Source organism: Drosophila gunungcola, chromosome 3R (genome assembly GCF_025200985.1).
Source record: "Drosophila gunungcola strain Sukarami chromosome 3R, Dgunungcola_SK_2, whole genome shotgun sequence".
In the NCBI taxonomy this organism is placed as follows: domain Eukaryota; kingdom Metazoa; phylum Arthropoda; class Insecta; order Diptera; family Drosophilidae; genus Drosophila; species Drosophila gunungcola.
The window spans coordinates 18,090,730-18,112,327 of NC_069139.1; the positions used below are offsets into that span (position 1 = coordinate 18,090,730).

The window sequence follows — 21,598 nt, forward strand, 5'->3', positions numbered from 1 at the left end:
TAATTCCTCTTTATTATTTCAAGAATCGGTTGTGCAGAGAATGGGTAAAATCTGGAGAAACAAAAAAATATATATGTCAGCGGGCATTATGCTTTACGGTTTTTTCATTGCGGCAGACTTGGCCTCGTCCGCAGAAAATGGCAGTCGACAGGGAATAAATGTTGGTTGCAGACTGCCAGGGATTACTCATCAAACCAAGTGCAGTCAGTCCAACGTGGCGGAAACCGCAGAGAAAGCCACAAGAGTCCTGCATTTAATTTTCTTTATATATAATTCTCCCACAAGTACATTTCTTCTTTATATTTACCCGCAGAAGTAGAGTCGCAAAATTAAGGTCTTTCTTCGTTTTAAAACAATTTAAGACGCCTTGTGTCAAAATATTTATTTCTTTGAGAACAACGATTTTAATTATTTTAACATTAAAATTAACCGAATATAAAATTACGGTATGGGCAGTCACAAACGTTATACAAATATAAAACCCTTTCAAAACAAGTAACTACATTTTTGGAAATGAGAGTCGAACAGCTGTCACTCAAGCTCGCTGTCTCTTTCTAGTCGAGAAGTAATGACATTTTTTGGGCATCTGTTGTTCTTATTATGCGAACATCTTTCCGTCTTCCATAAATAAATGTGGTATTAAGTGAAGAATCTCAGGTAAATTAACAGTTTTCGCTTTAAACAAAAACTTTCAAATCATGTTATAATGGTTAAACATATTTCCAGATCTTTTAGTTGTCTACAAGTGCTGGAATCAGTACGATTTTGGAAAAACACTTTAAGTTAATGAATCTATAAAATTTAAAGATAAACATCCTGCATACGAATCTCATCTGAAAGGCTTAATACCAAACAAGGGCTACTCAAAGCATGAAATCGGAAGCAGAAGCTTCCGCTGTTTGGGCAATACGACTTTCCAAAAATACACAAACAAAAGTGAGATAAAAATTTCTCAAGCAAGAACAATTATTACAATATTTTATTAAAAGGAAAACTCTCATATTGTCATACTTAAGAAGGATCGTTAAAGTTTTTGTCAGTTTCTTCTAAACTTTGTCTAGAACAAAGCTTCTGCCATGAATAAATTTTCCTAGCCTAAACATTCACTCTCGCATGGCAAAAATTCCGCCGTGAAAAGTTAAAGTTCCAAACGGAAGCCAATATAGTCAGGGGCAAAAATATATATAAAATGCACCAGGAGAAATAAACAAATAATCAACAAGAAGTATAACAGCAACAATTTGCCAACTTTTGTAATTGGCTGGAGACGAGGAAGAGAGACATCTGCCGAGACCAAAAAAGAAACAGCAACACCGGTGGAAAGTCACCAGACAAGTTAAAATGAAAAATTCTAGCCGTTTTTGTTCTTATTTTGGGTGCACCAGAAAAAATATGAAGAAAATGCAGCAGCCAGAAGGCTGCAATCAGGAACAGGCGACAAGGACAACACAAGCAACTCAAAATGTCCTGCCACATTTGCCTGTGTGCCTGTGAGACTTTTTGAGACTTTAAATGCAGATTGCTGGCTTGACCACGTACGAGTTTTATATTTTATGTGTGAGTTGCCCCCTTAAGCTCAACTCATTATTCATCTCCGTTTGGGTAAAATTAATGAGTCTGGCAAACCACTTTACCACTTCACACTGTTGTAAAGTCGGTAGTAAAGTACTATTTCTTTGTTTGCGTTCAAGTTGCCAGATTAAATGGACTTGATGGAAAATATGGTATGCCAAATGAACTGAAGGATACTTGAGGAACTGTACAGAATAAATTACTAGTTGTAATCAATTCAATAAAAAGGCTGAATAAATCTCAATCCAAACTTGTCTTAAAATTTTTAAAAATCATAATTTTTAACTGAACGAGAGGATGTTGTATTGCCTCAAAATACAAAAATTTGCTTTGAAAATAAAAAATTATTTAAAGTCATTGCAATATCAGACTTCTTTAAAAAATATATTTTTGACATATTAATTTTGACAAATATAAAATCATAACAATATAAGACTGCACAACTTAAACAAATGTTAGGTATTTTTCTGCCATTAGCACTTAGCAGAACCATTTTAATAATTAAAAAAGAATTTATCGTTCTACTACAACATTGAAAGGCACTAGAGAGAGCCAATGAATTATTCAGCAGACAACATTACGATAAGAAGAGACGTGGTGTGCCATCCTTAGAAAAAGGGAGAGTTTTGCATATGAATACAAAATCCTTTATTTCAAGCTTTGAAAGGATTTCATTGCTGACAGTTAACAGCATTTTAAAAATATTCAAAATTATGGCTCTTATAGGAGTAGACAGTACAACAGATAGGTAAACGTTTCTTTGCAGTGCATTTCTTCTTGTTCTACTCACCACAATGTAAACAGCAAAATTTAAAAATAGAAAAGCGAAAACTAAGCAAACACAGAACGAATTCCAGGCTAAACACTGCTAGGAAATTTAAAATGTAAACAGCTCACTCAATTAAGTTCGAGAGCGTAGTCCATTTTATTTTGCATTTTTCCAGAAATCGCTATGATTATACTAAAATCGCAATGGGATACCACATCTTTAGATAAATAAATATTTTGCTATTCGCCAACGAGTGAATCAGAAATCTTTTGTACTTATTTGCCGAATATCATATCCCAATATTTTTTACGTTTTATTATTATTATTATTATTATTGTGAAAAAAATAAGAGGTCTAGATAGATTCCAAAATAAAGGTATCATAATTTTGTAAGAATTTTATCTTTTAAATCCAATTTAAGTTTTAGGTTTTTTTCCATGATGTTTGCATATTGCTATATGGCATCGAAATTTCAAAAAATTTAATTTAGGTACAGACGCCATTATACGGGTTAAGTTTGTTTTCATTTTCACGGCGTACTTCCTGCGCAGACTCCGCGATTGTCCGACTTATTCGCAGCGCAGTCGGCGCCGCTGCCTCAGCCGACGTCGCAGTCAGCGCACTCCGTCCGATTTAAATTTCAGTTCTCATGCGGCGTTCGTTAGAACCGCAACGCAACGGATTTAAACGGAAAACAGCTTAAAGGATAAACGTACAAATACGTAACGGTCTTAGGAACGACACGTGGGTGTAAAAAAGAAACGAAAACAGAAACCACAACTTCAGATTACAAAATGTTCGTAAAAATAGTAAAACAACGTATAAAATAAAATTTAATAAAACGAGTTTCTAAGAACAGTCATAAATTGTGCCCCTAGCAGGACCAACACTTTTTAAACTTTCAAATTTAATTATATTTTAACACATTCATATCAAAACAAATCTATTATATTTTTACTACCTTTTTTTACATTTTAAACCATTATCCACAATTACGCTTGTGCTAAAATTTAACCCAGTTTCTTAATGAAATTAATTTCAAAAATACACCCATATAAAATGTGGAAAACGATTCTAATGAGAAGCTTGGTGAAGAAATAAGTCAAGTAGCTGCTCTCAAATTATAATCAACAGTTTTTTTCCTGCATTTCCGTTTCACACAGCTTTATGTGATTTAAAAGCGGTGTGGATTCATCTGAGAAAAAACAGCTGGCGCACCAAAACTAAAGCATGCCCATCAATTATTTGATTTAATCACCATTAACGAAAGATTGAAGTGAGTATTTATGCGCATCCAGCAAAGATGTTTGGAAATTGATGAAGCTCTGTGCCAAAAATATCTGAAGCATTCTCTGAGATTGTACAGAAAATGTGTAATTAAATAAAATAGATTAATTTATGGAACGTGAGGGGAATTAGTAAGTTAGGTTAATTTAAGGATTGGCTAAAAGAAGGGGAAATTAATTCTTGTGAGCATACAATTATTTAATGCCTCCAAGAAAAGTTTCTTATTTCCATTAAAAGATTTTCTGAATGTTGCTTGTAATGTTGTTTTCGAACTTTTCCCAAAATCACTTAATTCAAGCTCGCAGAATTTACTTCATTTTCCCTCAGTCGATATGCCAGCCTAAAGGTATTTAATAAGCCGACAATTCATCAGCGGTTTTGTTTACCTTTGGCAGTGCAATTCGTGTCGAAAATAAGGTAAAGTGCATGAACGCACACGAGAAAAAGAAATAATGTGGTAATAAACAATAAAAACAAAACAATAAAAAAAACCGAAAGACTCAACAAAATTGCGTGGAAAAGCAGGCAACATTATCGTACCAGTGAAAAAGAGTGGGACAAAAAGGTAGTCGCTGGCATAAATGGCAAAATAACGAGGGCAAAGGCGACAATAAGCGGGGAAGGGATGAAAGAAAAAAATGATGACACTTAGAAAAATTATTTAAAAAAGGCTACAAAAATAACAGTCTTATTCTTGAACTCAGAATAGTTTTCTTTTATATTTTATCCCCCATGAGACGAGTACCTCGGCAGGAAAAAATAAATAATAAAAAAAAAATGTTAGTATTAGAAAAAGGTTTGACACTTGTGAGATCATTTATTAAAAAAAACCTTCATAATATTAGAAATTAAACATATAGTGTAATATTGTGTTATTACTTAAATTTGTATGTTATTTTATGAATACATAAAGTATACAGTTATAAACAACTAAAAAGAAAAAAAATTTTTAGATTCATTTGTAGATTTTAATACTAAAACGTAGTTTAAACGCTAAGAAATCTTGCTGCTTGCCATCTCGTTTTATCGTAACGGAGTTAAATTTTTTTTCGAATATATGTTAGTTTTTCCCTTGATATCAAGAATTTCGTGCTGTGTATTTAACTTGGAAGGGGCACCAAAGCTCTTGCAGGGCCATTTAGTTGGGACCGGCGTCACATTACGTATACGCAATGTGCACGAAAATTACCAGCAGTCACGTAGCAAAGCGAATTCCAACTCCACTTTTTACTACACACGAGTGAGTGCACGTGTGTTTGTGGGAGAGTGTCTGAGTGTGCGTGAGGCTTATCAACCATCATAATAATTGTTCGGGGCAATTTTCCTGCCAAGTCTGACCAAGGTCCCTTCGCGTCCATTCCGACATTCGACAGGAATAATTACACACACATTTGGCTGTCATAAAAACCAAATTTGTTGAAATGTTCAACTAAAATGACAACACAAAACATTTACAACATTTTGCGCATTTTGCTTTGGCCCCTGCCAAATTTGCTTGTTCTGGGTTGTCGGTTTTTATTTCTGTTCTGAAAACAAAAAAAGTTTGTGTGTATATTTGGATTTCCATTTGCATTGTGTAGAGAATGCACTTTATGTTGCACGACATTGATATTTAATTTCTTTTTAACCAAATCACCCTTTTTCTGCTGTAGGAATCAGCACATGGCAGAAATCCATTAGTAAAATGCTGACATAACCAATCAATCAATTATATTTATTAAGAGAAGTAAAAGTGTCTTATTGTTCCAAAGCAAACCTGAAGCAGGGATTTAAAATCGAATTAAAGGTATTCCAAAGATCCAAGCAATTTTGATGTGTACCTTAAATCAAAAAAATATTTTATATTGTTTAGGACTGCAAATCACAACATTGGATGTTTTTAACATAAACTTTAAATCGAGTCAACTTAATCAAATTTGAAGCTGTCATTTTGCATTCAAGTTTTTTCTTTTTCATGTGGAAACCCATGTTTCAAAGGGCCGCTGGCTAAGCAGTAAGCTTTTTTGCATATTCCTTGAGAAAAACTCATGCATATAATTTTGTTTTGTTATATTTCACTCTGCAACTCAATTCAAGTTTTCATGTTACCCGTAATAAAATTTGAATTTCATAAAGCCAGCAAAAAAACAGTCATTAAAATTTGTGGTCTTTGTTTCTCTCTCTCGTTTTTACGTTTATCTCACTCTTTTTTTCTGTGTAGGAAGAGTAAATAGGAATTTCGTGCTTGGCTAGGAAAATTTATGGCTATTGGTTTCACACAAAACATGCATGAGACGCTGAAGTCGGCGGCTTATGTTGTCCTTGGAAACACGCGACGTATGCGCAACAAACGAAATTTTGTTTTCTTTTGATACAAGTGTTTTCACAAACGAATTTATTTTGGGGAAAAAAACTGCAAAGCCCTTATTGTTTCTGCTACTAATCGTTAATGAATTATAATGTTTTCAAGCTTAGGTTTTTTTACGCGTGAAATTTGCCATTTAGTTGACCAGGCAGAATATCTCTTGCAAAAAATTCTTTAATTTTGTCGTTGGATCTCAAACTTTCAACTGTGAACAATATTTTAAATATTAAAATGGTACCATGCCACGGCTATATTTGTATCCCAGATGGAAGCTTACACAAGCCAAGGAAAAGTAAAAAAACATTCTCGGACTCTGCTATTTTCACCACAATTACCTTTCCTGGTTGGCTCACCATCTGTTGCCACAATCACGGATTGTAATAAAAGTTCCAGTCTGCTTCACACAGTTCCAACATTTATGTGGTACAGTACTCAAGGAACGCTTTATTGCCTGCTAAAGGGACAATTTCTGGTCAACAGGAGAGCAATCCAGCACACAGATAACTTTAACCCAGTTGATATGCTTTTAAAAGAAGAACTTAAAAACCTTTATAACTTGCTTTACGTTACTAATATTGTCTAGTAAGATTTTTTTGATTAATTTTTGCGAGCTTGAGGTCTGTGTGTTTTTTCTATTCTTTTATAGAGAAACTCTACTGGAGTTCGTATGTTTTCCTTATTTAGCAATGCATAACACGTTTTCCCTTTAACACTCGTAAGAATAATAAAATACTAAACAAATAAAAAAGGGTGGACAGTCTATTCTGCTTGGCTTCTTTTACATTTTAATGTCTTCAAGTCTCTTGCTGTGACTGTAAGCTATTACTCAAAAAAAGAAAACATATTTAAGCTGGAATCCTTGTTTTTCCATAAGATATATTGATACGTGATTTGAGCGTTGAACTGAAATCGAAAAAAATGAAAACCATCTGGCGCATTGTAGTTATTAATGATGCAATTGACACGCAAGGGCGCGTCTGTCTTTAAAAAAAAAACAGAAATTTTCCCGAAATTCTGTATTTTATTTAATTTTCTTTAATTTCTGTATGCGACTTAAATGAATGTCTTCATGCACCTACAATATTAAAATATGTACATATATACTTGAAGCTGTAAAACTGCAAAAATATTAAAATTAATGTTATTCTGCTAAAGCAGCATTCCAATTTTATCTTGAAAATAAAAGCTAGTGAAACCTGAAGCAGAAATCTACAAACACAAAAAAAGAACACATTAAAAGACTATCAAATATTGACTTTCATAAGAAAAAACGAGTTACCACAAGAATTATTCTCTATATGATAAAATCAGTATAAAGCATGAAATTCCTGGACATTCACTGGGCGTTATGCAGCCGACAAGGCTCTCATCTGCAAATCGCCGATTTTGCCAGCTTTTGGCCCTAAGGCAAACATCACGTTTCCGCCCAGTTGTTTCCCGCTGCCCTTTTTTTGCCCACTCTTTGTGTGGACTCGCCATTTTCCGCGTAATTGTGCGTGCCAGAGACTACAAAGAGTCGAAAAGCAGACAGGACCAATTGCCCGCCAGAACCCCTTCTAACCGCCTGTCCAGCATTCACACCCCGAAATTGGCAAACTGCGTGGGTAGAAGGACCTTTAACAGGACACTGGTAATTGAATTGAGAACGTGGTATAAGCTTTTCGATTACAAGCTGAGGCTTCTCGTCAGCGACCCAGTTTCCATGAAATGCAATCGATTTTAACCCAATCAATGGCTAGAAGTGCGACGCAAACGACCCTTTTATTCATTGTCTGATCCTTTCAGTGTTTGTTTGACTGCTATTGATAGCTTTTTAAGGGAAATAATCACGTTTGTGTTTCATTCAATCATTTTCTGGCTGCCGATGGGATGATGCCTTCAACTTAATTTACCTTAAGCCAATTAAAATGACTATAAAATAACACTATTATTAGTTTTACTCAAAATAAGTCTATTCCAACGTTTTTATTTTGTTTTTTGTTTCACTTTGTGACGACTTGATTTCCTCCTATCAAACAAGAATATTTGCAAAAGACATGAATAAATTGTGCTTTAAGTAGCGAACATTAATGTCGCACTGAACACGGTTGTCCGTCATTTAAATAAAGTATTTGTCGTTCATTTTCTTCCTTCACGGCTGGCAACAAACTCATTTGCGTGTGGGCAGTGGAAGTGGCTCATTAGAGATGAAAAATGGTTGACAAATGAAGAGTTTACAGGAAAATCAAGTGCCGGAGCAGAAGCGTTCGGCAAATAAGTGCCAGGGCTCGTCCGCTGCCGAGCATTATGCAAATGAACTGGCAGGTAAACAGCAGCGGAAGCTTTCCCTTGCCTGTGGACTCTGCGATTTAAGAAGCTTTAAGAATCTTAACCAACAACGTTGGCCTTAAATGTAGCCAACAATATATTAGGCAATAAGAACTAAATGAAATGTAGTACCAAAATGAAATATAGTTACTGCCTTCCAATTTGCTGCTACGAAAGGTCAAGAAAAGCTTTCAGAGGAATGAGAAAAACAGGAAGTTGATTAACAATTTTGCACTGTACGGATTGCTTCCGCTGTTTTGAGAGGATATGGTTTGTGTTTTCCTTGATATGATTCTGTGTTTTTCAGATTGATTTTGCATTAAAAGGATAAATTATTTATAAGGAAAAATGGCCAATTTGGTTTTCTTGTATTTAATTTAAAAAAAAAGGTAAAAAGTCGCCATTTGCTCTTTAACATTAATTTTAGCTCTGATAGTTTTCAAAATTGTGCGCCTTTATTGGTGTTATCAATTAACTTTGTTGTTTTTTTTACTTCACAATTTAATGTTTTTAGTATTTATAGCATTCACAGTTAAAGCAAGTTTATATATGCTGCTTAGCTAAAAATTCCGATAGGCTAAAAGTATAGAAATTTTAAAATGAGAGAAAAATCAATTTTTTTCAATACAAATAATTTAAAAATGGATTCTTCTGAAATACGATAGAAAACTAAGTGAAATGCCAAACATGTCCAAGAGTTGGAAAGTTATCAATTAAATTTATGAGTAATATATATTAGGGTAGAGATGAAAGCCGATAAACTTTAGTATTGTCATCTGCCGAACTCTAACAACAGGAGCGGTTAATGGTTTGGCTCAAGTCTTTCATGGCCAAAATAATCCCAATCTCCTATCTGTATCAAAGCTGCACTTCCTGTCCCGTTGCAATTTGGGCTTCTCCGCCAACGGCCTTTTAATCAAACTTTGCCGAGAGTCAAAAGTCAAAGAATGAGTTGGTTGAAAAAGGGGCTTCTTTTTCGCTGTGGCCGCAAACTTTTGCCATAACTTGCCCGGTCTACCTCAGGACTCTACTCCCAATGGGCAATCGGTGCAGAATCAGCCAAAAATGACAACAGGTCAGGTCGACTTTTGACCAAAGAGAGCTGAACAGGCCACTCCGCAACGATTAAAGCCATATTTTTATGGAGCCGTTTAGCAACAATGCCAATCATCTGATGGCTCGTCCTCCTTGCAGCTTTTGTTCACTATGCATAACGAAAATTAAATATCCGTGCGGTGGCTTTTATTAACTAAAGTGTGCGTTTCGCCTCTGATGGGTTTTGCATAATGCATGCACAAAAGAGAACAAAAAATTATGCTGCCTTTTGTTTGACTCGCTTTTCATACACCGCAGCCGCGCTGAATATTGAAATTATATGTAAACAGCTTTGTGTATAAATACTATATGGAATTTATTAATTTAACACATTTTTGATGATGTGGCTGAACAATTTTGATATTAAATCGCTTGTAATGTGGTAAATTTTTGCATGACAATCCAAACCAGCATCAATTGAATTTGAAAGTATAAAAAAAAACCAACACAATAAAAAACCTTTATGCTGTGAAAATGTTGTAAATTGTAAATTAACCTGACAAAAGATGCCTATCAACACTCAGAAAATCAATATATATCGAAGCTTGAGAAGTACAAATTCAAAGTCGTAAACCCTTTAATATCGGAAGTCGAAACATCAATCGACTACGCCATACTTATTTTTATTTTGCCCGCAAAGCTGACAACGTCAACTGATGTTTTATTTATTTCAAACCTTTCACTCAGCTGGAGGCCTCAAGTTTCCGCCACCGACGACTTCCGGTTTTTCTTTGCGTTTTCCGTTGATTTTTTATGCCTCGACCCGGTTTTTATTGCGTGCCGTCAATCCCGTCAATAAACTCCATCTCATACCTTTTGTTTGTGGTGACTTCGATTTTATTTCGATTTTGTGGACTACAAGCAATGAAGGCGTTGCCTTTCACTTCCATCGGGAAAAGGACGTCGACTTGGTTGAGTTCATTACTCCAAGTTCCGCTGCTGTTGATTTTCAATTATTTTTATTGACTTAAGTTATAATGCATGGTGGCCTTGGCAGCCATTTTTCGTGATTACTTGCTTGAGGGAGCTCTATATATATTTTTCCCAAACCCAACCATGCCATATTTGTGTAGTTTTTTCCACTTCTTTATCGTGCGTTTGAGTGAATTCACTTTGGCTTGTTTTTGGCAAGACCGCTTATTGAAAAACTTTGCCCCACCATCGTCAGAGCAACTTCTTAAGTCAAAACTTCTTCTTAAATGGCAACAACTTTTTGCATTTTCAGCGGCGTTTCGTAATTTCATGCTGTTTTCACCTTGTCATTCTTGCGCAGAATGAAAAAATGTTGAGCAAGTTCATTATTTGTTCGGAGCACGCCTTAATTATTTTTGCATTTTCGCACGAAGTCAATTGAGTTTTTAACATTCATTATGCATTTTTCCGACTCAGGAACTTTCCGGTTGCTTGCTTTTAGAAGATGATAGTTAAAAGTTTAAAGAAGAAGTAAGCTGATTAGTGGGCTTTTTTTTTAGTTGTCTCCATAAAAACTACGTTATATATTTACCTTAATGTCTTGTTTTCCTGCTTAAATAATTGGTTTTTAAATTATCATTATTGCATGTTTAACTATAGAAAAATTAAAGTTTTTTAAAACGACTTTGATTCCATAACATAAAAAGGGAGCTCCAGTGCACACGGCTTTATACTTCGATAAAGAGGATTCACAACTATTCAAAGTTGCCAGCTGCATACTTTGTGGCATTCTCAACAGTTTATTTGCAAAAAATGAAGAAAAAATAAGGAATTTGTTGAGCCGCATGGCTGGTTCAAATTAAAATAAATATGCACTAATATAAAACGGAAAAATGCGAATACCAGCAAAAAAAAAAAACTTTTGCGGCGTACGTTGTGGTTTCCTTGTTCTTCTTTTCCTCAAATCCATCGTCACAAAATGTTTGCAGTTGTAAGTTGCACTGAATGCACTTTGTTTGATGAGAAAGATGCTCTTGTTTGATGCTTAAGTTTCCTTTTCAGGGCACATTAGCTTGTATTTAATCTTATTTTCCCATGCCATATACCAGAACATGACTAAACATGAGCAATTACAACAGAGCATAGTTACAACTTGAAAATCAACTTAAATTAGTATAAATAAAATAAATCAGCCTGCAGGAGTAGCGAATTGATATTTCTCCTGGCCTAACCCACAAATCCGGATGGATTGAGCTATTTACATTAAAGATACCATTTTTGCTACTAACATCGATAGATGTAAAACACAATTTCGCATTTTAGTATTGTATTGCATTTATTTCCTTGATAAAATGTTTTCAATTGTTTTTTGGAAATTGTAGACGTGTTTAATTGCATTTAAATAAAAGGATCTAGATATTTAACACTTCTTTTTATTGTAAATAGAGCTAAAAACAATGTTTAAAGCATGGCGATTTACAAGCAAATCAATATTTGTATGTAAGCCATATATCTAAACCTAAAAACCACAAAACTGGCCAGACCCCAACAAAAGCCAATTTAATCGCCCTAGTCGAAAGTGTAAACTTTCCCATTTTCAGAATTGTTTTTTCCGGTTTAGGGCGTATTAATTAACCAAACTTAACACGATGGTATGTGGGCATTCCTTGGGGAATGGGTAAAACCCAGTGGTGTCTGCGTAAAATGAATTGCCTGGTTGGTTAGAAGGAATTGCTTTCTGTTTTTGCGCTCTAAAAGTTTTCCCTTTCGTCGGGCTTCGTGAGACAGCTCACTCAGTTATTCAATATGTCATTCAGTCATGCCATACAAACACACACCCAACTTTAAATTGAGTTTCTTAAGCACAAGTTTTCAGCAAAAACGAAGAGCACAAGATACTGATAGAGAACTTTGCACAATATGTTGATTGCTATTTTGTTATTCATGGAATTGCTTAAAAATTTAGATTGCCTTTACTTTTTAAATTCCGAATTGTTGTATTTTCTGTTTTTCCGCTATTTGTTTCTAGCTTGAAGGGACTAAGAAAATTCGTTTGTGGTAAAGGGAGTTTAAAAAAAGAAATTATCAAAACTAATATAATAAAAAAAAAGTCTATGGTTGAACATATTTAAACAATTCGCAAGGCAAGCTCTTTGTCAGCCAGCAAAGCACAATTAGCCCAACAATTAACTGCGAAAAGGTCACCAGAAATGGATCTCCAGCAACCTCAATCGACTGGATGGGATTTGAACCTGTTGACTGCTCCCTTTGACCAGTGGAGCGTGTGAGCATCGGAATCATCGAAGGGCCAACAAAAAAGTGTCGGATGACAGGGGATACAGAAGAGCTTCGGTGTTGGCTGCTCAACCAATTGCAGTCGAGAGTCATTGAACACTGCATAGACACACACATTTCACTACCACTATTCATATATATTCCTGAAATCGATGTCAACGACTTTGAAGGTGGCACGACACCATCGCATTCACAATTTGCCTGGGAAAACACAAAAGGGGAAGTGTGCATAGTATTGGCATCCAGCCCAGCTATTTTGCATCAAATTCCGTGAAAACCTCTTGAATGCAGTCTGGGGCCTTTTCCTCTTATCTTGAGGCATTCTATTAAAGTGGCCATTGGCCTCAACTTGAAGGCTTAAAAGGCTACAAATTGGGCCAATTCTTGCTTAAATGCATATTTCTGTCCTAAAACAGATACAGAAAATTTTTAGCGGCGTCCTAAAGAACTAGATGCATTTTTTGTATTTAAAACAAAATTTATGGAAAATGAGTTCTACAATCACTTTACCTATTTATGTAAAATGGTAATCTAGAATATTTTCAGCTCCATCTTGATTTAACCAACCAATCGGCAAATAAAACTCGTTGTCAAAAAAAAATATATATATTGATATAGTTGATTGGTGCTATCCCCTAGGAAATTTATTCGATTCGAATTTGTGGTTTCACATTCAGACTTCCTGGCAGCATGCATTTTGTATATGTGATGCTCATGCTGACGTACATCAGGATTACAGGATTTATTTCCCCGAACTGCGGCAAACAAATTTTTAAATTGGCTCGGCCAGCCAACATTTCATTGGTTGAAAGGCTTAAAACAGGAAAATGCTTAAACACTTATCCGACGGTAAGCATGGCAATAAGCCCTACTACAAACGTCTCAGCACAGGCCAATACCGAAACTTTCTGTCACGCATGTGGGACCCATATCATCGTAAGCTCTTCCTGACCCGGACATAAATCGACCTTCATTCCGGTGACCAATTTCCCATCGCTTTGCGTGTTGCCCGGACATTTCAGCTGCTTTGTTAAAAGGTTGTTCCGAAGAGAGTTTGGGCCATAAATAGCTGAGGTCGTTGGGAGTTAATTGGCCTTGAAGGCACGTTCCCTGAAATTATGAGTTACCAGCTGCATAAAACTTAAATGCTACCATTGTCTTGGTCAGCGCTAGCAAATATTTGCCCTCTTAATTGTTTCAATTTGCATGCTGAGTAGTTTTAGGGCATGGCCTTTATGAAGCCAACAACGACAAAATGTAAACAAGTGGACAAATTTTAATAAAATTTCCAAGGGAAGTAGCCCTCTCTTGATTGTTGAAAACTCGCGTTAACAAACAATGCGTTTCATGACAGCTATTTGATTTTATTTTATTTTTTGCAACCAAGGTATATACAATTTTTAAAGCCTTATAGTTATGGGTACGACATTCAGTGAAACTACACAATTTCATCTAACTGCGGTTGCAAATTGTAAATGCAATTCGCAGTTTTCCATTCTCGCGAAAATTGCACTAACGCTGCAGTTATGCAAATTCAACTCAAATGAGACTTTGTGTGCAAGAGTGTGAGTGTGAGTTTGCAAGTTCATGTGCGTGTATGTGTGTGCGTAGTCTCATATGCGTGAAATTAATTTCTCCCATGAGGGAACCAGGTGCAAGCAAATTAAAGGTAAGCCAACTTTTAGACGAGCGTGTGTGTGGGTTTGGGGTCAGTGGGTGCCGTAAAGTATGCATCTGCAATACAAAGTCTATCCTAGAGAAATGAGAATTTTGGGCTGACATGATAGCCGAAGTTTGTGGTTTATATGTAACTTTCATACTATTTGAAAGGTTTACTTTTTTTTTTTACTTTAGATTTATGGGTTGCTATAAATATTTATTTATCATTGAGACAACGATTCCTTGAAACACAAATATTTGTTATATTTTTTAAAACATTGTTAAGTATAATTAGTTGGTTTGTTACGAAACAGAAAATGTATAAAATAGGCGGTGACAATATTTAACCGTTTTTGTAGGCAAAAATAAGGCAGACGATTTCAATTTTAGCCAAGATACTCCCATGACATTATCTGTAAAATATTAAATCACTGAAAGGCAAACAAAACCTGCATAAATTTCGCACCCTCATCAGTTTCAGCTGGCGGAATGTGTAGGGCCATCAATTGATTATGGCCTAATCGCAAATGCGAAACTCTAAGTCAAAGACGAAATAATAATAAATCACTTCGAGTAGAGACAAAAAATGGACCATACCCAAATGCAGAGCCCCACAAGTTGACGCAGCTTTCTGTCTACTCCAAGGTTCGCCCCTAGGTGTTCGTCGCTCAATCAAAGCTGACCCAGGGCCTAATGAGGCACACCCACACCACTTGGCCCTGGGTTGCCATTTACAGGCAGATTATGAAATTAATGGCCTACAATTGAGCGGGCTACTTTGTCAAGGGAGAAGATTCGGGGATAACTTTCCTTCATTTTTCATTTTTAATGTTCGCCACGGGCCAAGTTGGGTCCATGAATACGCGATTAGCTTGCACAAACTTTATTAAAAATTCCGACAATCCGAGTTGGGGAGCTTTCAATTTCGCCGGGCAGACTAATTTAATGTCCCTGGTAGGAACCGAGGAGAATAGCTACGTTGAAGGCTTTTAATTGCTCGCGCATAGCTCTTCATTGGCTGCCTTTGGCAGTGTCATAAAAGTTTTGTGGCAGCAGCTGGCACCGGAAGTTGACGGGCTGTCCGCTTGGCTGCCTTCGTGGCTGATTCGATTGCGGCCCAGTCGCAGCGACAAAATTAAGTAAGTACGACCAAGGAGCACAGGCCACAAAGGCTGCTCCTGCTCCGAACTCTGTCCACAACCCGATGGTCGTTAAACGGGCACAATGGCCACTTCGACTCATGGCTCTGTCTGCACAGAAAACAATAAATGAAATCAAGATTGTCTAGCCTTTTTGTATTCAATTAAAATTGTACCAAATTATAAATTTATGAAGTATAAACAGAAATAAATAGCTCATATTTTTTTTCCTTATAAATTTATATTAGAAATTTAGTATTTTATCGTCCCCGCAGAGTTTTCATTGTTTTATATCACATAACTTCATTTTTATAAATATTTAAGGATTAAAGTCGATTTATTAAGCTTATACATTTTCTAAGACAAAAATAGTTTCAAATGCATACTGTAGTTTATCAGAACATTAGTTTAAATGAAAAAAGGAAAATCTAATGATGTGTAAAAAACCTCTGTAAATGATAAAATTCAAAAACGCATATATCTGAAAAATATTTTCTCTGTATGTAGTAGTATTTATGGGACACCAACCGAGAGGATAGTGATGCATATTGAAAGCTGGCAAACACAATGAACAAAAGGTAAACTTCATTTGGCCAAGACAAGGAGCGGGGGAAAAAGGCAGGAGAAGGTGGTGGAAGGGGGAGCAGCATCCGTTTCCGTCAACACTGGCACACAATGCCGTTTCCGGCCAACTTGGCTGCTAGCCAGAGGGAAATCGGTTGGTGGATGGCAAAATGTGTTTGGCAGCTCGTTCGACTGCTTAGTAGCTAATTTGCAAATATATGAAAATGCGCCACACAATTATAGCTCTGGCAGTAGACTCGACGCCGTTTGGAACTCTTCAGACTTAATTATAAATTTCTTCACCTCCATCTACGCTCGGGCGAACTTTATTAGCTCAGTTACTTACCTTATTGTGCCCTCTTGCAATGTGCTTTTCTCTGGTAGGTGATTCCAGGCATTTTAATCAGGGAACTTAATTACATTAGCCGAGTACATCTGAGCGACAGGAGTTCGACTGGTTCGACCGCAAATCAAACACCCACAGACGCACACACATTCAGGAACACTCAAAATCGCATAATTAATGCACAGCACTTGCGGCTACCCAGAGTGTTGCACATAAGCCCCGTGGGCCACACGAAAAGTGTGTGGTTGGGGCATAATTTGCAATAAATATTGATCCACAGACATGACCTCTGCACCCCAAAGCGTCGGCTGATAGATGGCTATATCTGTTTGGCCTGACCATGCCATGATAATATTTATCTGTCACGATGACAGATTCGCCTGAATGGATGGCCTGTGAAAGAGAAAAATATATTAAATTATTGAAAAAGCTTGCAGGGTATTCTGTTTTGACTTGCCCACTTTGTACACTTTAAAGCCCCAATGGGTCACGCATAAAGTCGCTTTAAGCCACACGCTTATGGCCCCATCATAAATTGTGCTTCTCGGGCTTAGCTACAGTTTCAGCCCGTAAGTCAGAATCATTTGTCATAATTCGAGAGACCCGAAATAAAACAAAAAACCCAAGAAAAACACTGGCCCAAAAGTTGACCCAACAACACCTTGGGCAATCGAAGTGGCCATTAAAAGTGCCAGCAACAAAACAGGCAACAAAAAGTGGGGGAGCAAAAATACGTTGGGGGACCACATGGCCAGCACTCGACACGAAAATCGACTGAAAAGCAATTATTTACACTTCGGCAATAAAAATATGGAACAACAAAAACAAGAGCAGACATGGGGCGGTATTGTGTCAAAAATGCGTTGTGCAATTTATTACCTTTAATTTTTCTTGTCTTCCCGTTCTTTCCTTGAAAAAAATTGCATTTCTGGGAATTGTGGATAATAATTTTTATGACCATTGCCTTCGTTTATACTCCTCGTTTCATTTCAACTTTTTTATTAGCTCTCGAGGGCTGAGCTGGAGATTTCAGCGGAAAATCGAAAAAGTTTTTAAGAGCCTTCAATTCGCTTGTTAATTTTAATCCCTTTTGGATACTCCTCCCATTTACAGAAGCCAAAGTGAAATGAATTCCGAGGAATGCCCGCAATTGGTCAACCTGTGAGTCCTGTGAATCCTGTGTGAGTGCTGCTGGCTCGAGAAATGGCCGTGTCCAGTTCAATTATGGAAACCGCCGCCCTTTTGGTCCTGCTGCTTGGCCTTTTCATTCGAAGTGGTGAGTGCTATTCAGGAAGTCATTAAAAATTAATTGGTTGCTGTTATAGTTTTGGTTAAGGTATAATTTGAAAAAAATTAAAATTAAATTCATTAATTTATATATAAATAAGTAAACCTATATTCTTTCGACCTTTTTTTTGGTACAAATCGTATACATATTAGAAAGTATTCAAAATTCAAGGTCTATAAATAATTAAATGTTTTTTTTAATTAAAACAAATGTTATGCCTTTTCTAAAAAGTTATAAGAATCCATTTCCTTGGGAAAAATATAATTTTGAGGATTCGTATTATTAAAGCACTTACCCTTTATTTCAATTACGTTTTTAGGCTACTGCATAGACTGCTTCAAATGCGTATCCTTCAATGGAGCCAACAAAGCCTGCGACGATCCGTTCCACAACAACTACTCCACGGCCATTTTGGAGTCGCCCTGTATGGGCGGCCGAAAGGGGCGTGACGGCCTATTTCCGGCTACCGCTTGCATCAAGATCTCCGGCTACTACGGTTAGTTACCTGACCTGATCGATAGCCTTGATTCTAGTATTTTTCGTTTTCATATTTGAAGACGAAACCGGGAAGACGATAACGGTGAGGGGCTGTGCCCTGGACAGCGGAACCCTGACCACCGATACCGAGATCATCCGAATGTCGCACTGCGGAAAGTTTTACTACGATGGCGAGTAAGTTTTGACTTTTGGTGAAGAGAAGCTAAGAAGCTTTCCTCAAATAAAAGTCTACACCTAAATGAATAACTAATAAATTAAATTAAGCTGACAAAACGTTACATTTTTGAATTATTCGTGAACAAGTAAAAATGTTTCTATAAAAAGAAAATTTGAATCTAAGATAATATTATTTTTAAAACAGGCAATACAATATTGTGTTATACATGTGTATTACGTATTTAGTTTTGATTTAAATAATTTTAAAGTTACATTTTTCAAGGAACTATCATTAATAATGCTATTTGTATACTTTCAGTGCCTTATTTGCTTGTTTTTTTCTGTGTCAGCCTTAGTTCAGCATAATCTAATATATTTTCTTGACTCACCTTTGCAGTTACGTGCACGGTTGTCTGCAGAGTTGTAGCGACGCGGATGCCTGCAACTCGGCCAGGAGACAGGGAGCGAATCCTGCCGACCTGGAGGCGCTGATGAGGCACCTGCTTAGCCTGGTGGTGCTCTTAATCGCAGCCACCAGGTAGCAGCATCGTTACCAGTAACTTTAGTATCCGGAACAGAAGCACGAGGCGGAAATATCGCGGGGCAGCGAAGAAGACATTTAAAGCGACTTCGCTGCGCCTGGAAATTCATTTCTTTTCCTTCGAATCTGTCTCTGTGTCTAGGATCGCACCCAAATGTAAAAGCACTCGAGCAGCTGCAGCAAGGACACGCTCAACCACACTCTCTCTCACACACATAAAAACATTATGGAATTCATCAAGCAATTATGTGATTTATAAGCGAATACTTAACAACTATCAAACAACAATTGATGAACACGAACGGAAACTATTTAGATGCTAAGCATTCGAGAGTCGCAAATCAAAGGAAACAGTGCAACCTAAATTTAAATTCTAATTGCAATTATCTTCTAAGGAAGGAATCTAGACTTTAAATGCTGTCGCTGCTAAGTTTCTACGGAAAAACTATGATTAATGGAAGGCAGGAATGGTTTACAATTTATAAACGATATGTTTCACCTTGGCATACAATAGTATTTTTTACCTCTCTAGATGATTATTGTACATATACAAAAACTAATTTACTATTTGTTAAAGGATGCTGAATTTTGGGCAAATTAATAATAATTATGTGTGAATGAATTAGTGGGTTAAATTAGCAATGAAAACTGCGAACTGTGAAGTGGAATAATTGAATCTAAATCTAAAACGTCATTGATGTAATTTTTAATTTAATAGGCTTTGTTTATGGATTTGTTTTTGGGAGGGAAGTTCAACTTTAATAGGACCCTTTTTATTATTAACTTAAAAGCCATTTATATTTAAAATTCACTCGGTTTCGATTACTCGTTATTCGAGGAAATGGGTAAACTATTTTGAGATATGCTTTCGATTTGTAAAAGGCCAATTTTAATTCCGAAAAATGAACTACATTTATCCGACCTGCCCAAGCCTTAAATCAGGCCATAAATGTCGGTCATAAATGACACAGTTCGTTGCTATATAGACTTTTGAATATAGACGACCAACTACTTGTACTTAACGTCAGTCTGGTGCGGTTGAAACACCCAAAAGATTGGTTATCTCACCCGGATGGGTGTGATAAGGTATAACCTTGCAGCCGCCAAGAAATACCGTCATCGATTAGAATTGTTTAGTACATTTGAGCAGCTCAATCGAAATGGACGGTAAGCACAGACGCACTTCTCTTCTCCGATTGAATCCTCCGATTAAGTGGGACAATTTCGATGCCTTGCAGGTCACAATTGGCTTCACTTCAGCCACGGGGCAATCCCCCAGGCAGCCGTAGTTGCTGGTCACGATTCCGATGGCGATACCATCTTCGTCGGGCGGGCCTTCTACTGCAACGACATGCTGCCGGCCAAGATTATTCCCAACAAGGGAAAGGCCTATGTGGCCTATGCCAACCAGGAGGTGGAGCTGGAGAACTATGAGGTGCTCAGTGGGTCCAACTACGAGTGGCTGCCGGCGGAGAACGGCGAGGTGCCGCCCGGAGCCGTCAAGGTGGGCCAGAACGTCGACGGGGAGACTTTGTACGCCGGAAGGGGCTATCATGCCGGCAGCTTGACCGTGGGCAAGGTGCATCCGTCCCACGGCTGCCTGTACATTCCCTACGACTCCGAGGAGGTTAAGCTCTTCGGCTACGAGGTTCTGTCGCGCCGCATGGAGGCGAGATAGGTGCTCCAGTGCCAGTTTCACTTGTTGCCTGTTAATCGCAAATAAATTCCACTCTTTTTGTATACGTCTTTGGAGTCTAATCTGTTGCTTGTTGGTCGTAAAAGTTTCTTATCTCAGTAGCAGTTATTTTTAATCATTACCGAAAGGCCACTGAAATTGACAGAGTTAAAAGCTTGTCAAAACTAAAATCGGTTAATAAACTTAAAAATGTATATTTGGGGTATTTGAACTTCAGACAGTTCAGAAGATTTATTAACCATTTAAACAACAACATTAATCTCATTTAAGTCTAAGAAATTGGTGGAAAGACTTCCCACTTGAGTTTGCAGTTTTCGCCCTTCGCAGGAAAAAGTTATAAGTTAACAAAACTAAATAATGTCGAATGTCTCTAAGTTACACGTAGTTTAAAAATTGTATTGTAAAGTCTAACTAAATTTTCAAATGAATACGGAGAACCAATAGGACCAAACTAAACCAAACCAATACTAAATGCAAGGAAATGAATCCATGGCAATAGAAATTGATAAAGGCAAAACGAACTACTCGTTTTCAGTTGAAATGGTTTGTTTTTAGTGTTTAATATTCATGATTTCGGACTAAGCGAGCTTGTAATGGTTTCCGCAATGAAAAATCAACTACTATGTATAAACAAGTGGACAAGTTTTGATAGAACGCTACAGTTTTTGATCGAGAGCAGGCAGGAAACACATAAAATTCAAATAATTCGCATTTTTCTCTCAGCTGAAGTCGCTTGCTTGCCACGCAACTAAACGCAAACTAATCAAAAGCTAGAAACTTAAACGCAAACACAATACGCACCATATTGGCTATTAAGGCTCCAAGGGAGCCATCGAATTCTTCAACTCTCTCACACACAATGAACGACCAAGCAAAGTTTGTAAAAATAACACAAGAGTACATTAAACGTTTCATGGCAAGGCAATTGCCAAACATTTTTGAAAGCAAATGTATCTAGCACTTAAGGAGAACTTTATACATATACAATTGAGGCGGCAGCGAGATGGATTAACGATAATTAGATAAACTAGATAAACTGCGCTTCTTGAACTAATCAAATTGAATTGAAAATCGAAATTGTTTCTCTTGCATTTGAATGCGTGCAGACAAATTTTTCTAGAACAACATTT

The 21,598-nt window shown here is 36.8% G+C and overlaps 2 protein-coding genes and 1 long non-coding RNA gene across 7 annotated transcripts in view; 2 read left to right on the plus strand and 1 right to left on the minus strand.

Moving 5' to 3' along the window:
• The window catches only part of LOC128251650 (uncharacterized), a 31,128-nt gene extending 13,702 nt beyond the window's left edge, over positions 1-17,426 (minus strand). The window contains exons 1-2 of one of the 2 annotated variants that reach the window (XR_008267220.1): positions 17,169-17,426; positions 16,290-16,682 (exon numbers count right to left, since the gene is read on the minus strand). This is a non-coding gene — a long non-coding RNA (uncharacterized LOC128251650). The remainder of the gene's footprint in view (positions 1-16,289; positions 16,683-17,168) is intronic. The other variant, XR_008267221.1, reaches the window with a different exon arrangement.
• On the plus strand, positions 2,983-19,274 carry LOC128251647 (uncharacterized). Of its 4 annotated transcripts, none has more exons than XM_052978723.1 (6): positions 2,983-3,137; positions 3,505-3,621; positions 17,406-17,565; positions 17,897-18,073; positions 18,135-18,249; positions 18,629-19,274. In XM_052978723.1, exons 3-6 carry the CDS (start codon positions 17,493-17,495, stop codon positions 18,771-18,773), a joined length of 510 nt encoding a protein of 169 aa, XP_052834683.1. In that variant the 5' UTR covers positions 2,983-3,137; positions 3,505-3,621; positions 17,406-17,492; the 3' UTR covers positions 18,774-19,274. The 4 variants fall into 4 exon arrangements, with proteins under 4 accessions (XP_052834683.1, XP_052834682.1, XP_052834685.1 ...); XM_052978722.1 differs by having other exon boundaries at positions 3,505-3,617; positions 17,403-17,565; XM_052978725.1 differs by lacking the exon at positions 3,505-3,621 and having other exon boundaries at positions 2,983-3,141.
• Positions 19,275-19,421: 147 nt separating this feature from the next.
• On the plus strand, positions 19,422-20,514 carry LOC128251648 (uncharacterized). The gene is made up of 2 exons (XM_052978726.1): positions 19,422-19,939; positions 20,011-20,514. The coding sequence occupies exons 1-2, from the start codon at positions 19,933-19,935 to the stop codon at positions 20,448-20,450; spliced, it is 447 nt and encodes a 148-aa protein (XP_052834686.1). The 5' UTR covers positions 19,422-19,932; the 3' UTR covers positions 20,451-20,514.
• Positions 20,515-21,598: the final 1,084 nt, after the last annotated feature.